Genomic DNA, 13,554 nt, shown 5'->3' with positions numbered 1-13,554 from the left:
AGGCAGGAAAGAAAAAGAGTGCTCTAGTAAATAATAATAATAATAGTAATAATAATGATAATAACAAAAACCCCACTACCTGTGGTTACGTAAAGGTAGTGGGACCTTGATAGATTTTTTTTTCAAGGCTGCAGTAATGTGATATTTTTGTTTTCTGTTTTTAAAAATACAACCTTATTTGCCACTGTTATTTCCCACGTCACCAGACAGAGTGGCTGGAACTCAAATATTTTCTGAATAAATGAGTATATAATAACCACTTCTTTTCTTAATTAAAAAATAAGAATGATGCTTAATAATTCAAGACTTACTACCATAAGAAATTACAATAGTTTGAACTAACATAAATCTACCTAAAAAACATCATCAAGAAGACTGCAACACAGGTGCGACCTATTACCCCAAGGTTGACGCTCCTACGCATCAGACTGCCCACCTCAAGAGTCAGCAAAGCCATCCAGTAAGCTAATGAAATTAGATCCTTCACATTCTATACATAACATCTTAACTATCACAAAAGAGATTTTTAAAAGGGAGATTTAAAGGAAGAAGTCTGTGGGCCATTCAAGGGTAAACAGTGTCACCTAGAAGAGCAATTAGGGTCAGGTTCATTCTTAACTCCTAAAAATCAGAACTAAAAATAAGGGGGTTAAGCCCAGGGTATGCAGTACAATACAAGGAGGCAAAATTTGACTTCTTAAAAAGAATCTATCAGAGTTGCACAAACAAGAATGCACTGCTTTCTGCAGCAATGTGTTTCTTATTACCGGAAATGTTCAAACGGGAAGTAGATCCAGAAATACTGTGGAAGAGATTACTACATCGAGGAGACATACTATGTGGTCACAAAGATCCCTTCCAACTTAAAGAATCTATGACTTTGAAACCGAAGAAGCAGGGATGTTATGACTTACCTCTTCTGTCATTCCAGCACGGATTAAAGTGAAAAGATACTTGAGTAATCTGACTTCATCTTCTCTATCCAGATCATCAAGGGGCATTTTCTGTCTAATGGGAGCATCAGGGTCCTACCAAAAAAACCAAACCAAACCAAACCAAACCAAAAAACATCAATGATAAATTCTTTGTACCCATGTACATTTTGAACATCACCGAGATGATAAATTTCCTGAGTTTATATACTGAAATAAATTTATTTACAATTTAGTTAAGTAACAAGGGGAGTGAAAGTATCACAGGTGTTCCAGAGAGCCACACAACTGTCTGCTGCCCATTCAGAACAAACTCTGTTGGTCCACAAAGGTACATGCCTCGGTCAGGCAAGGCGGTAACACCACTATGGCAGCCTAGCCAGACAATTCTAAAACTGCTACTCATCATTCAAGCTGACATGAGCTGTACCCTGTTGTAGCAATTACACAACCAAGTTAATTCTCAACAGAATTAGGCCTAGATGGAGAATGAGCACAGAGGAAAAACTGAAGGAGGAGTCGACAATACATTCTGTGACCTGAAAATGCTTAGCTGGCACTCTGAGAACATATAAGAGAGCCCATTATGGAACTAAGGCCATATAAAACAGACCCGTGTCCAAAAAAAAAAAAAGTTTTAAGAACAGATTTCTAGTAAATAAAATCTACCTAAAACAGTTAATCCCACATACTATTTTTCATAGATAGAACAAAATGTGACTTTAAACAGTTGGGGTAACATATTGTCCTCACTTTTGCAGCAAATAGCACATGTGATCTTCACGATGAATTTTAAGTGAAAAACTATTTTAATGTGACTCCTATTTCAAATGTTACTAAGTATATGGTAATACTAATATCGATTTGGAAAATAAAGTTCATAATAGATGAAATAGCTCTTTCACAAATACTCTGCAGACTGATATAATCATTGAGTTTTGGAGCACAGTCTCTTTTTGGTAAAAAGGAAATCACCACTTTCCAGCCGTTAAGATTAAATGATTTTTAGTTCCTTGCTACAGGGTAATTTAGCTATGATTTATTTCATGCTCTTCTGGTAGTTTCCAAACAATTTTTGTCAAAACCACTTTGGTACCCAATGGAATTCTATCAATTTTCCCAACTGTTACTTATTTCTCCCACTTTTCATTATGAACATTTAGTCACAAAGCTCTATTCCTTTATTTCTACAAGAATTAGATTCCTGATCTTTTCAAATCTACTGTTATTCCTATTACTCATATCCTAGAATGACCTTTCTAATCTCAAGCTTTTCCCCCCTTGCTTTTTATATATAAGAGCTTTCTTTCTTTCTCTTTTTAAAGATTTAATCTATTTATTTGAGAGAGAGAGAGCACAAGCAGGGTGTGGAAGGAGAGAAGCAGGCTCACCACTGAGCAGGGAGCCTGACTTATTTCGCTTAGCATAATACCTTCTAGTTCCACTCACATCATTGCAAATGGCAACATTTCATTTTTTATGATGGCTGCCTAATAGTCCATTGTATGTATATACCACATCTTCTTTATCCATTCATCTGCTGATGGACATCTGGACTCTTTCCATCGTTTGGCTATTGTGGACATTGCTGCTGTAAACATTGGGGCGCAGGTTCCCTTTCAAATCACTACATTTGTATCTTTGAGGTAAATACCCAGTAGTGCAATTGCTGGGTAGTAGGGTAGCTCTGTTTTCAACTTTTTGAGGAACCTCGGTACTGTTTTTCAGAGTGGCTGCACCAGTTTGCATTTCTACCAACAGTGTAAGAGGGTTCCCCTTTCTCCACATCCTTGCCAACATCTGTTATTCCCTGACTTGTGAATTTTAGCAGACTGAAACATGGAGAGGACTCCAGGATCCCAGGACTCCAGGATCACGACCTGAACCGAAGGCAGGCACTCAACCAACAGAGCCACCCAGGTGCCCCATATAGGAACTTTCATAAGTCATCACCTTACCCCTGAGGAGTCAAACCTTACTGTAAGACCAAAATTAATTTGTTTTTAGAGCTGGCAAATCACTTTCTCTACCTTCTTTTACAATTTACAATTCACGGGCCACAGATACGTTCAAATACATTTCATCAGATTCAAATGCAACTGAGCAGCTTTAGAGTTAAATAATATATGCAAATCTTTGGGAAACCAAACCAAGGATCTGTGTGAAGAAAAATTCTCAGCCTTTAAAAAACAAGCACAGGGGGCACCTGGATGGCTCAGCGTGTTAAGCAACTGCCTTTGGTCAGGTCATGATCCCGGGATCGAGTCCTGCATCAGGCTCCCTGCTCAGCGGGGAGTCTGCTTCTCCCTCTGACCCTCTCCCCTCTCCAACTCTCTCTCACTCTTTCTCTCAAACAAATAAATAACTCTTAAAAAAATAAAAATGAACAACAACAACAAGAACAAAAACCAAAAACAATCACGGACACCTGAAGACAAATTTCATTTCAAAGAAACTTACCAATTCAGTGACAAGGGGACGGACACTTCCTATGTAAGAAGGTAGCTGCCTCTGTTTCAGGGTATGCAGGGTATTTTCCCTGCAAGAAAAAGCACAAAAGTTTTTATAGGAGTAATTTTAGTAGGTCTATTTAAGAAAATAAAATCAAGTCAAAGTAAGAAAAAGAGTACAAACTCAGAAAAACATGCAATAATGCTAAACAGAAAGAGGCATTTTAGCTCAGATGACTAATGATGCTGAACATGTTTTCATGCCTTTATTGGCCATTCATCTGTCCGCTTTTGTGAGATATCTGTTCAAATCTTTGCCCTTTTTATTGCATTATCTTTTTATTATTGAGTTGTAGCTCTCTATTGGCTACAGGTCTTACATGTTTCTTCCAGTGTGTGGCTTGCCCCCTTTCATTTTCTTAATGATGTCTTTAATGAGAAGTTTTTCATTTTGATTAAGTCCAATTTTCCCCGATTACTGCTTCCTATGACCTAAGAAACTCCTGTCTAGCCCCAAGTCACAAAGATGTTCTCCTATGTTTTCCTCTAAAAGCTCTGTGGTTTTAGCTTTTGTGATCCACCTTGAATTAAATGTTGGATGTGATGTGAGGGAGGTGTCAAGGTTGACCTTTTTTTGCATCGATATCCAGTTTTTTTCCACATGGTTTATTGAAAAGACATTCATTCTCCCCACTGGATTGCTTTAATGCCTTTATTGAACACCAACTGACCATCTAAGTGTGGGTCTGTTTTTGGGTTCTATAGTCTGTTCCACTGATCAGTAAGAAAAGGAGTTTTTAAAAAACTCTAATTACCCAACAGGCTAAATATTTATTTCTGGTCTCTCTTAAACAATTAGAACACCATAAAGGCAGAGTTTTTATCTGTTTTGGTGACAGACTGAATAAGCAGTAAGAATTGAATAAATATCTGTTGAAAGATAAACAAACAAAACCAGTGTTAAGTGACTTCAAGAATAAATGTTTAGTAACTTACCAATATACTGATTTTGCATAAAACTCAATATTATCGGAAAAATCTCCAATCTCATCTTTGGCAATGCTCTCTAACCAATCCACCACCAGCTAGGAAAGAAAAAAAAAAAAAAAGAGTATTAACTAAAAAATCTGTTAGTGTTTTATTTGAAGTGGTACTTCAATCCTCAATTCAAAAAAGGCTTCTGCTTAAAAAAACACCAACTAACAATTTTTCCAACCATCTTTTTAAAAAAGATATACAGATATGGCAAAAGAATGAAATTTTCTATAGGAATAATACAGTTCTTAAAAGGCTATTCCTGCAAATACTAGGGCTATTACTCAAAAATTGAAGAATAAGGTTCTTAATGCCTTTTAATTACAAGTAAAAAGATCAAAAAGAAAAAAAAATTAATGTTTTAAATTTAAAAAGTTTCAGTTCTTTGTATGTCATTTACCTTCTCTCCATGTTTCATTAAAAAATATTTCAAAGTTCTAGTCATACCTGACTTTGTCGGACAAGTGAATCTCTCTGAAATAATGCTTCCACCACCACTTTCTCACTGGCATTAAGAGCCTATTAAAAAAAATTATTTGAAGGAAAGAAAAAAAAAGATGCTCTAAGAATATTATTTCAATACAAAAGGAAAAGTGAATCTAACATAATTATATTTAATTACCCATAAACATTTAACCATACAATAAATCTGTATATTCATGTTTGGAAAATTTCCGTAAGTAAATTTCAAACTGCTAGATCAGTTTGCAGCTGCTCTTACCTGATATTTTAATTCTTTGGATACACTTGGAATTTTAAAATGTTACTTCCCCAGAGATGATGTTGTGGGGAAAAATGAAACACAGAACAAAATGAAACAAACAAACAAAATCTTAATAAAGGGCAGTATGTAGTCATGTGACACATCAGAAAGTGAACATTTAAAAGCTTTAGACTCTTTTTCACTTTACAGAGCAGAAGTTGATAGGTAATAAAACTTGACAATTTAAGGGTCTTAAGACTGACTTTAAAAGACAACTTCACATAAATATTAGCAAGTAATATTAAGCAGTATATCAAAAAGTAAGATATTGTGACCAGTAGAAGCATGGGTCAAATCTATTAATTAATTCATCTTATTTGTAGGTTAAAGGAAAAAGCAATGTGAGCACCTTGATAGATGCCAAAATGTCACTTGATAAAAATATCTTCATAAATTAGAAATAGAAGAATCTTTTGCTAATATAGTAGACTATCTAGCTGAAGCCTATAACAAACGATAACTATAGAGAGACATTCCTATAAAATCGAGAAGATAGGGGTGCCTGGGTGGATAAGTTGGGTAGGCATCTGACTTTGGCTCAGGTCATGATCTTGGGGTCCCAGGATTGAGCCCCATCTGTTTTGGGCTCTGTGCTCAGTGGGGAGTTCCACTTGCCCCTCTCCCTATGCCCCTCCCTCTCACTTGCACTCACTCTCAAATAAAATCTTCAAAACAAATAAAAATAAGAAAAATAATACCAAGAAGATGAAAAGAATTCCTGTAATTATTCAACTTTACTTTGAAAGTTCTAGCTAATATGCAAAATCAGAAAAAGAACTAAATAGTAATAAGTATGGAAAGTCAACACTATTTATAGATAGAAAAATAAAACAATCAATGGAAAACTATTAAAACCAGTAAGTTCAATAAATAGCCAAATATATAATAATCTTCCTACATGTGCATGTCACTTGACTGGAATGAAACAGAGTTTGTAGAATAAATATATTAAAGGATTGGAACGATATTAAAAATATTTTAGGTGAAAGAGTAGATTAACAACAGACATGTATGACTGAAATAATTTACTATAAAAATGTGTACGTATTTTTTCCTTTTTTGATTTATAGTTACTTCAAACATGAATTACTTTTATAATCAGAAAATAAAAAGCAATTAAACCCTGGTCTTTATGATCTTAAAGGCATATTTTTACCAAGCCTTTAAAGAACAAGTAGTTTCTATGTTCTTCAAACAGAGTATGAAAAAATGATGGGAGATCTATGATCTTCTTCTGGAGAGCTAACATAATTCAGACACCAAAACTAGATAAGGATAAGTCACAAAAAAAGAAAATACATTTGCAAAAGTTCTCAATAAAATATTAGCTAACAAAATTTAGTAGTATATTTAGGAATATATCATAACAGAGTTTCTCCAACTTGAAGATAACTCAACGTTAGGAAAATGCAAGCCATTACATTAATAAATTAAGGCAGATATTCATGGAAGCTAAAACACACCTGATTGCATTCAATACCCATCCCAACTCTTAGCTAGTTAACAAAACCCTTAATCTGCAATAAAACAAAAGCATTCTTATCAAAAGTCAGGAATAAGGAAAAGATGCCTACTATTACTAATACAATTCAATGCTGTACGGGTGCTCCTAATCAATGCTATAGGCAAGTAAAAGAAATTAGAGATTAGAAGAATTAAACTTACTATGTGTAGACAATTACTGCCAATGTAGAAAACTCAAAAAAATAAAATGAAAAAACCAACTGGAGCTAGTATGAGTTCAGAAAAATGGCTAAATATGAGCTCTACACACAAATCATTAACCTATTTGACAGTAACAACTAATTAGAAAATATAACAGGAAAGAGTTCATTCACAATAGGATTCATAAAGACTTTTATAGAGAAGAGAAAAATCTAAGTAAATGGAGGAGAGTGGAGGGATAGGGTAACTGGGTGACAGACATTAAGGAGGGCATGTGATGTAACGAGCACAGGGTATTATATTAACACTGATGAATCACAGACCTATACCTCTAAAACCAATAATACATTATATGTTAATTTAAAAAATCTAAATAAATGGAGAGATATGCTATGATCATAAACAGATTCAACATGTAAAGACGTCCTTTCTCCCCAAATTTACAAATTCAATACCATTTCAATAAATATCCCAATAGGACTTAAAAGAAATGAAAACTGTAAAGTTCAGCTGGAAAAAAAGTGTGCAAAAAATGTATAATTTTAAATGAGGAGGGAGACTTACCTTGCCAAATATCAAAACTTCTGAATTAGAGACTCAGTTGCATGATACTGGTTTTCAAATGAATCGATCAATGAAAGAAAAGATCTATATACAAATATGATATATACATTTGTTTGATAAGTGGTGTTGGACTAAATGGACAGCCATTTCAAAAAAGTTAAATCTCTTTCTTACTTCAGAGACGAACTTACTCCAGGTGAATTCCAAGAGCTAATTATACAGTAAATAAGATTTAGATTGAGAAGAAAACATTGGAGAATATTTTGAAAACGGGTAGGAAAGACCTTCCTTAACAAGACACAAGATAATGGATGACAAAGGAAAACCTGACAGATGTGAGCACATGAAAGTGGAACTGTCTGCTTGACAAAGACCCCTTAAACAAAGTTGAAAGACAAGTAACAGAAAACGATCTGTAACATATACAAGAGGAAACACTAACTGGAAAATGAACAAAGGATATGAATATAGAATTTGTATAAGAATACTAATGCTTAAGAATGAAGAACCCTTCACCTTGCTAATGATCAGTGATATGCATATTAAAGTAATACACCTTCCCTCCAACTGGCAACATCAAATTATTGATATTAGAATAAACACTTTCACCCACTGCTTGTACATTCTGTTGGGAAGGCACTATGACAGTCTATCAAACTTTGACCCAACAATTTCACTTCTGGAAATGCAGGAAATTTTGGAATATACAAATATGAAGAATGTTCATTGCATTACTGATTGCTATAGCAGAAATACTGGAAACAAGCTAGATATGTCCATCAGAATGTCTGAAAAAATTATGGCTCACTTATACTCTGGCATACTACAAAAAAATAAGGTAAATCTATAAGAACTGACATGAAAAAAACCCAAATATTGATGAATAAAACAGAAACTCAGTATAGTATACAAATGAGATCATACTACACATTAAAAGAACTATGTGGGGGCGCCTGGGTGGCACAGCGGTTAAGCGCCTGCCTTCGGCTCAGGGCGTGATCCCGGCGTTATGGGATCGAGCCCCACATCAGGCTCCTCTGCTATGAGCCTGCTTCTTCCTCTCCCATTCCCCCTGCTTGTGTTCCCTCTCTCGCTGGCTGTCTCTATCTCTGTCGAATAAATAAATAAAATCTTTAAAAAAAAAAAAAAGAACTATGTGTATGACTGAATGTAAATGGGCTAAGTGCTCCAATCAAAAGACACAGGGTATCAGATTGGATAAAAAAGCAAGACCCATCAATATGCTTCTGCAAGAGACTCATTTTAGACCCAAAGACACCTCCAGATTCAAAGTTAGGGGGTGGAAAACCATTTATCATGCTAATGGACATCAAAAGAAAACTGGGGTGGCAACCCTTATATCAGACAAATTAGATTTTAAACCAAAGACTGTAATAAAAGATGAAGGAGGACACTATATCATACTTAAAGGGTCTATCCAAGAAGAAGATGTAACAATTGTAAATATGCCCCCGACATGGGAGCAGCCAATTATATAAGCCAATTAAAAACAAAATCAAAGAAACACACTGACAATAATACAATAATCAGAGGGAACTTTAACACCCCCCTCATTGAAATGGACAGATGATCTAAGGAAAAGATCAACAAGGAAATAAGGGCTTTAAATGATGCACAGGACCAGATGGACTTCACAGATATATTCAGAACATTCTATCCCAAATCAACAGAATACACATTCTTCTCTAATGCACATGGAACATTCTCCAGAATAGATCACATCCTGGGTCACAAATCAGGTTTCAACTGGCACCAAAAGACTGGGATCATTCCCTGCATATTTTCAGACAACAATGCTTTGAAACTCGAACTCAATCACAAGAGGAAAGTTAGAAAGGGCATCTTTAGAATGGATGGGTCAACCAGGAAATTAAAGAAGAATTAAAAAAAATTCATGGAAACAAATTTAAATTAAAACACAACTGTTCAAAATCTTTGGGATGCAACAAAGACTGTCCTAAGAGGGAAGTATATAGCAATACAAGCCTTTCTCAAGAAACAAGAAAGGTCTCAAATACACAACCTAACCCAACACCTAAAGGAGCTGGAGAAAGAACAGCAAATAAAGCCTAAACCCAGCAGGAGAAGAAAAATAATAAAGATCAGAGCAGAAATCAATGAAATAGAAACCAAAAGAACAGTAGAACAGGTCAATGAAACCAGGAGCTGGTTCTCTGAAAGAATTATTAAGATTGATAAACCCCTGGCCAGACTTATCAAAAAAAAAAAAAGAGAAAGGACCGAAATAAATAAAATCATGAATGGAAGAAGGGAAATCACAACCAACACCAAAGAAATACAAACAATCATAAGAACATATTATGAGTAACTTCATGCCAACAAATAAGACAATCTGGAAGAAATGGATGCATTCCTAGAGACTATAAACTACAAAACTAAACCAGGAAGAAACAGAAAACCTGAACAGACCCATAACCAGCAAGGAAATTGAAGCAGTAATCAAAAACCTCCCAACAAACAAGAGCCCAGGGCCAGATGGCTTCCCAGGCGAATTCCACCAAACATTTAAAGAATTAATACCTATTCTTCTGAAACTATTCCAAGAAATAGAAATGGAAGGAAAACTTCCAAACTCATTTTATGAGGCCAGTATTACCTTGATCCTAAAACCAGCCAAAGACCCCACTGAAAAGGAGAATTACAGACCAATACCCCTGATGAACGTGGAAGCAAAAATTCTCACTAAAACACTAGTCGATAGGATCCAACAGTACATTAAAAGGATTATTCACCACAACCAAGTGGGATTTATTCCTGTGCTGCAAGGTTGGTTTAACACCTGCAAACCAATCATGTGATACACTACATTATTAAAAGAAACAACAAGAACCATATGTTACTCTCGATGCAGAAAAAGCATTTGACAAAGTACAGCATCCTTTCTTGATTAAAAGTTTTCACAGTGTAGGGATAGAGGGTACATACCTCAATATCATAAAAGCCAACTATGAAAAACCCACAGTGAATATCATTCTCAATGGGGAAAAACTGAGAGCTTTTCCCCTAAGGTCAGGAACAAGGCAGGGATGTCCACTATCACCACTGCTGTTCAACGAACTACTAGAAGCCCTAGCCTCAGCAATCAGACAACAAAAAGAAATAAAAGGCATCCGAATGGGCAAAGAAGAAGTCAAACTCTCACTCTTTGCAGATATGACACTTTATGTGGAAAACACAAAAGACTCCACCCCAAAATTGCTAGAACTCATACAGGAATTCAGTAAAGTAGCAGGATATAAAATCAATGCACAAAAATCAGTTGCATTTCTATACACCAAAAATGAGACAGAAGACAGAGAAATTAAGGAGTTGATCCCATTGACAAGTACACCCAAAACCATAAGATACCTAGGAATAAATCTAACCAAAGAGGCAAAGAATCTGTACTCAGAAAACTATAGAATACTCATGGAAGAAATTGAAGAAGTCACAAAGAAATGGAAAAACGCTCCATGCTCACAGATTGGAAGAACAAACATTGTTAAAATGTCTATGCTACCTGGAGCAATCTACACATTTAATGCAATCCCTATCAAAATACCATCAACTTTTTTTCACAGAAATGGAACAAATAATCCTAAAATTTGTATGGAACCAGAAAAGACCCTGAATAGCCAGAGGAATATTGAAAAAGAAAACCAAAGCTGGTGGCATCACAATTTCAGACTTCAAGCTCTATTACAAAGCTATAATCACCAAAACAGTATGGTACTGGCACAAAAACAGACATGTAGATCAAAGGAACAGAGTAGAGAACTCAGAAAAGGACCCTCAACTCTATGGTCAACTAATCTTCAACAAAGCAGGAAAGAATATCCAATGGAAAAAAGACAATCTCAACAAATAGTGTTCGGAAAATTGGATAGCCACATGCAGAAGAATGAAACTGGACCATTTCCTTACACCATATACAAAAAAAGACTCAACATGGATGAAAGACCTACATATGAGACAGGAATCCATCAAAATCCTTGAGGAGAACACAGGCAGCAACCTCTTCAACCTCGGCTGCAGCAACTTCTTCCTAGAAACATCACCAAAGGCAAGGGAATCAAGGGCAAAAATGAACTACTGGGACTTCATCAAGATAAAAAGCTTTTGAACAGCAAAGGAAACAGTCAACAAAACCAAAAGACAACCGACAGAATGGGAGAAGATATTTGCAAATGACATATCAGATAAAGGGCTAATATCCAAAATCTATAAAAAAACTTTTCAAACTCAACACCCAAGGAACAAATAATCCAATCAAGAAATGGGCAGAAGACATGAACAGACATTTCTGCAAAGAAGACATCCAAATCCCAACAGACACATGAAAAAGTGCTCAACATCACCTGGCATCAGGGAAATACAAATCAAAACCACAATGAGATACCACCTCACACCAGTCAGAATGGCTAAAATTCACAAGTCAGGAAATAACAGATGTTGGCAAGGATGTGGAGAAAGGGGAACCCTCTTACACTGTTGGTAGAAATGCAAACTGGTGCAGCCACTCTGAAAAACAGTACCGAGGTTCCTCAAAAAGTTGAAAACAGAGCTACCCTACTACCCAGCAATTGCACTACTGGGTATTTACCTCAAAGATACAAATGTAGTGATCTGAAAGGGAACCTGCACCCCAATGTTTACAGCAGCAATGTCCACAATAGCCAAACGATGGAAAGAGTCCAGATGTCCATCAACAGATGAACGGATAAAGAAGATGTGGTATATACATACAATGGACTATTAGGCAGCCATCATAAAAAATGAAATGTTGCCATTTGCAATGATGTGGGTGGAACTAGAGGGTATTATGCTAAGCGAAATAAGTCAATCAGAGAAAGATAATTATCACATGATCTCACTGTTATGTGCAATTTGAGAAACAAGGCAGAGGATCATAGGGGAAGACAGGAAAAATTGAAACAAGACAAAACCAGAGAGGGAGACAAACCATAAAAGACTCTCAATCTCAGGAAATAATCTCGGTTGCTGGAATGGAGGGGGGTGCGAGGAATGGGGTGGCTGGGTGATGGACACTGGGGAGGAGGGTATGTGTTGTGGTGAGTGCTGTGTATTTTGTAAGACTGATGAACCACAGACCTGTATCCCTGAAACAAATAACACATTATATGTTAATAATAAAAAAAAAAAAAACCATGTGTATGTACAGACATACATTCACAGAAAAGTGTCTGGTAGCAAGCTGTTAGACTGAAGAGTAAGAGAGATAAAAAAGGACGACCTTTACCTTTTTACTCTATTATATAAATCAATATTTGATTATTTTATGACATTGATATCCTCTATTTACTTGTAAAATTTTTAAAATGAAGAAGCTCAAGATGGTCAAAAATAAAATTCTATTACTAAAAACCATTTCAATTTTTAAATATTTATAGAGGAAAAAATTAATCTTAAGCTTACAGTAACTGCAAATGTATTTTCCTCTTCCAATGCAGACTGTACTCTGTCTCTGAGGAAACACAAAATGAAAAAGCCTTAATTTATATATGAAATCACCTTTTAAACTATTCATATACACAAACCAGCATTCTATCCAGCATAAACAAATGAGTTTCCCATCAAATTTAATCATTCTTTAAAGATAAAGATACAATACATACCTTCTGGATCTGATAACTGACACCTGAACAAAACTGATACTAGAATATACACTGCAAAGTCTTTCATGGCTACCTACTGATGTACATACCTAACCTTTGAATATAATGTTTTCACATGGCAAAAGTAATCTGATTTTCTTTCAAGATTTTCTCATCATGATGAGAAAGCAACAAAAGAGAGCCAAAACTACTGAGCATGTGAGAAGGAAAATGTGGTTAACTTCTTTCAAACTGCCACCTGACATAACGTCAGTTTTTCAGTTATCTATCCTCTCCTAAGCACTGCAATATTTTCAGCACTTTCCTTAAATTGTAATACATACGTTCTTGGGAGCTACCAGCTTTATGACCTAGTATTTCCCTCCTCCCTCCTAACTCACCCTGACAATGATCTAATGACAAGGCTTTAAAAACGATAAATATCAAAAATAGCAGAACCTATTTCAAACACATCCTACTCTAACTTTTAAATTAATTTTCGTATTGGT

General features: G+C 35.5%; 1 protein-coding gene across 3 annotated transcripts in view; it reads right to left on the bottom strand.

The window, feature by feature from the left end:
- Positions 1–13,554, bottom strand: part of NUP107 (nucleoporin 107) — a 49,402-nt gene that overhangs the window by 21,808 nt on the left and 14,040 nt on the right. For all 3 annotated transcript variants that reach the window (XM_034643828.1, XM_002918319.4, XM_019798671.2), the window contains 5 exons: positions 12,867–12,915; positions 4,865–4,936; positions 4,379–4,467; positions 3,393–3,471; positions 915–1,028 (listed from right to left, as the gene is read on the bottom strand). In XM_034643828.1, the coding sequence (XP_034499719.1) occupies positions 915–1,028; positions 3,393–3,471; positions 4,379–4,467; positions 4,865–4,936; positions 12,867–12,915 (403 nt within the window). The remainder of the gene's footprint in view (positions 1–914; positions 1,029–3,392; positions 3,472–4,378; positions 4,468–4,864; positions 4,937–12,866; positions 12,916–13,554) is intronic.

Source organism: Ailuropoda melanoleuca, chromosome 15, assembly GCF_002007445.2.
Source record: "Ailuropoda melanoleuca isolate Jingjing chromosome 15, ASM200744v2, whole genome shotgun sequence".
Taxonomy (NCBI): Eukaryota; Metazoa; Chordata; class Mammalia; order Carnivora; family Ursidae; genus Ailuropoda; species Ailuropoda melanoleuca.
The sequence above is the reverse complement of the archived record's forward strand: the minus strand, read 5'-3'. Positions and strand labels throughout refer to the sequence as shown.